Source organism: Triticum aestivum, chromosome 6B (genome assembly GCF_018294505.1).
Source record: "Triticum aestivum cultivar Chinese Spring chromosome 6B, IWGSC CS RefSeq v2.1, whole genome shotgun sequence".
NCBI lineage: Eukaryota > Viridiplantae > Streptophyta > Magnoliopsida > Poales > Poaceae > Triticum > Triticum aestivum.
Genome location: NC_057810.1, coordinates 474014416 through 474018029, shown reverse-complemented (window position 1 = coordinate 474018029; position 3614 = coordinate 474014416). Strand labels below are relative to the sequence as shown.

Genomic DNA, 3614 nt, shown 5'->3' with positions numbered 1-3614 from the left:
TACCACGAACGATCAAATAGGTACAGGGATGCCCTCCTTTATATATAGCGTTGTATATGACGTGGGACCTAACCATAATCTTAATTAGTCCATCAATCACAGGCGCAAATTGTTAATTGCCGTTAATTAGTGTTAATTCCGTAATTAACTAATGGGCCCACTTTAATGGTAATTAAATATTAACCATTTAATCACTTAATTTTCTAACACTCTCTCGCAAAAGAAACAAGGGAAATGAGAGACAACATCACCCTCCGAGGAGCGCTGCAAGGGGGATACACGTTAAGGACACCAGATTCGTGCGCCGGATGCAATGCGGCAGTTTGCAACAGGATTGACAAGTCAACGTTTGGAGGTAGAAGAAAAGATCTGTCCGTCCGTTTCCTATCCAGCGGTTCCTATACAATCGACCGAAACAGAAAATGTTTTCAGCTATCTCCTCAAGAATAGGCGGTCCTACAATTTAGATCTCTTGTTCCACCGTAAAATCCGGCTCCATGGGCTTCTTGAGCGCCTTGCCGTCGCAGCTGTGCCGGCGGCACCTCACGCTCCCGCCCGCCCGCCCGTCGCCTGCCTGGGGCATCCTATGCTCCATGGACGCGCGGCGTCGCTTGTGCCGGCGCCATGCGGCCTGGATGAAGCACGCCGCCCACGTCCGCCACTGGTGCGAGCAGAACCGGAACCTGTGCCGGATCCGCGCGCTGTGCAGGCGCCGGAACTGCGACGCCACGAACCGGAGGTCCTCCGCGACGAGCGCGAACGCCTCGACCTCGGAGACGGCCCGCACGGTGCGCGTGGACCGCGGCAGGTACTCGGAAGGGCGCGGGTCCAGCGCCCACGTCAGGAGCTCCTCCCCGCAGAACTCCCCTGCCCCGATGCGGCACGAGTTGAAGAACCCGGACCTCCCCCCCTGCGTCGTGTAGGAGTCGAGGTACCCTCGGATGATGAAGAGCATGGAGTCCACGGGGTCCAGCTCGCGCACCAGCCGCGTGCCACGGGTGTACAGCGCCGGCCGCAGCCGCTCGCAGATGGCCTCCAGCGTCCGCTCGTCCATCTCGTCGAACAGAGGCACTCGCCGGACGAGGTCCAGGCAGAGGTGGCGCTTGATGTCGCGGCGGATGTCCATGGGGAGGTCCTTGAGCAAGGCCTCCTCGTCCACGCCGCGGGTGGCCACCCATTTGTACTGCTGGTACCTCCTCACGCACTGCTTCAGCGGCTGGGGTATCTGCCGGTGGTGCATCCACCGCTCCATGTCCGTCCGCTTCGTCCGCCACTCCTCCAGTCGGATCATGGTCGCTTGGAGATAAGACTGCAAAGACAAATATACTAGAAATGTCAGTTCTTCTACAACTTCTCGTTTATTGTTTGTCGCGAGATTGATGGAGTGGAAGGAAGGAAATCTTACTTGCATGTTGCCAATGAGCAGAGCAAACAACACCAGCCCAAGGACGCCAATGACGATTGCAAAGCTTATCTCTCCAATGTACAAGCTCGTCGCCAGATTCTGCCCTAGGCAACTGAAACATTTTTGTATTAGTTAGAAACATGGCCAATAAGTAACTGGAACATTTTATTAGTTATTCGAAAGGTGTCCAATATGTAAGTGACACAGAGTTAACATGCATGCATGGACTAATTTCAAACCTGAGGTTCTTGAGTCCCCACCAGAAGCAGTAGAAGTACTTCTGCGTGAAGGCCGACGTCGTGAGCTTATAGTTGAAGGCCTCCGCGTAAATCCCAAACTGGTAGAAACTATTGTCCGGAGTGCACAATCTTGTGATGTTGCTCAGCTCGTACCAGATGGTCCTGTTGCTGCTCACAGTATTGCAATCGAAGAACTCAGTCCGACACATGGGCCCCTCCAGATTGCACGCCTCTCTCCAGCACGCCTCCTGCCTCTGCACCGAGAAGAGGTACCACAATGCTCCCAGCACGTGGCTTGCCAGCATGTAGAGTATGAGGTTATACGCCGCGCTGGCCCATGCGTTCTCCGTCATGGCTCCGGTCGCCATGACGATCTGCCTCGTGAGCGGGAAGATCTGGAAGAGCCGCGGGAGGTACTGGAAGATGATGCTGAAGCGAAGGATATCCTTCCGGTTTGCCGTGGCGGATTCCTTGAGCATAGGCACGACGATCCAGATCACGAACTGTGGAAACAGATAAACACACACGGTTACAGAAGCTTCGCACAGAGCATTTCAGTTCTTGAGATTCACGGCAAAGAGCACTGAATGTAAATGTCCAAGTTACCTGTGGTAAAGGCAGCGCGGTGATGAGATCAAACCAGAAGGCCCGTGACAGGTACCTCATGGCGATCTTGTAGGGCTGGATCACAAGCTCCCCTCTCCCAAACACCCGGGAAGACGGCGCGATGAACGCCGTCCGGAAGCGGAGGCAGATGTGGGCAGCGTAGAACACGTCCAGCAGCGAGCGTATGACGGAGAGCATGAGCGCCAGCGAGTGCTTGAACTCGATGCACATGTTCTGCTGGGTTCCGGTGAGGTAGAGGAACAGCGGGTCGACAAAGAGGGAGAGCAGGCACGCCGTGAGGAAGATCTTGTTCCACAGGTGGATCACCCGGCCGCGGGGGTCGAAGAAGATGTGGCTGCCGGAGTGCATCAGCGACTCCAGCTCCTCCGAGAAGGCGCGCGACAGCACCCTGTCCCTCAGGCTTCTGCACGGCCTCTCCGGGCAGACCCGGGAGCCCAGCTTGCATTTCCTTGGATCGTGAGGCAGTTTGCTGTGGTTCTTGCTCGTTGTTGACGGGCTCTCCAGGGAGATTGCTTTCAACTGCTGGACCTCGAGGTCGTTCTGAAACCTAGAATTGGTAATGCAGCAGAGAAAATATGTAAGAAAATATATCATCAGCAATCTGGAAACATAGTACAGTTCACTGCATGGTGATATTAGTGACACCTAACGCGAAAATCCTTGAGAATGTCAAGCCAACAATTTTACCCTGATAAGCGAGGTGATATTGGTCGAGAGGAGGCTCACCTGACGTTTCGTGAACCACAGCATGCCATGCCCGCTCTTTTAACAGCTCCTGGCCAAAATTATCACGTATACATGCATGGGTAGATAACTTATAAGCAAGAAGAGTATTGGCATTTTGTGCAAACAGGCACACCACCATACTGTCTTCTTCAGCCAAAGGGAAAGTGACGGCGGTGCTCAGCCACGAGAATCAATCGAAAGGCCATCTGCAACTAATTTTACAGGGTTCTCGTGATTTTGTACTTAAAGCAGATCGACCAGAGGAAAAATTTGTTGACATTTCCCATTAGGACAGGCAAACACCGACGACATGTGATCAGGTTATCAACATGCATGTGACGCTCCTTTAATGTTTCCTTTCTCAATGATGTTTAGGCTCAAAACCTAGAATCCCTGAATCCCTGGCCATTCATTCAGCTTTAATGATTGTGTCTGGAAGGAAAAAATTCGTGAAGTTCGAGTTGTCGCAGATGGACCGTTCGAACAATTTCGTACCGCGTAGAGAGTTTTAGTGACTGATACGAAGGTGGACATTTTACCTCCACTAGGAGTCTAGGACAGAATATAGTATGATGATAATTTCTTTGATGAATCGCAACCGGCCCTAATGATGCTTC

General features: G+C 52.8%; 1 protein-coding gene across 1 annotated transcript; it reads right to left on the bottom strand.

Annotated features, from left to right (window-relative positions):
* Positions 1–283: 283 nt before the first annotated feature.
* Positions 284–3105, bottom strand: LOC123134249 (protein CNGC15b). The gene is made up of 5 exons (XM_044553529.1): positions 2998–3105; positions 2251–2818; positions 1645–2147; positions 1406–1517; positions 284–1309 (listed from the first exon to the last, which is right to left on the bottom strand). The coding sequence occupies exons 1-5, from the start codon at positions 3024–3026 to the stop codon at positions 464–466; spliced, it is 2058 nt and encodes a 685-aa protein (XP_044409464.1). The 5' UTR covers positions 3027–3105; the 3' UTR covers positions 284–463.
* Positions 3106–3614: the final 509 nt, after the last annotated feature.

Excerpts from the sequence above, each read along its gene's own strand:
- LOC123134249 (XM_044553529.1), bottom strand. The coding sequence starts at position 3,026 with ATGGCATGCTGTGGTTCACGAAACGTCAG. Across the intron at positions 1,518-1,644 it reads TGGGGACTCAAGAACCTCAG|TTGCCTAGGGCAGAATCTGG; the intron begins GTTTGAAATTAG and ends AAAATGTTTCAG. Across the intron at positions 1,310-1,405 it reads TGCTCATTGGCAACATGCAA|TCTTATCTCCAAGCGACCAT; the intron begins GTAAGATTTCCT and ends TTGTCTTTGCAG.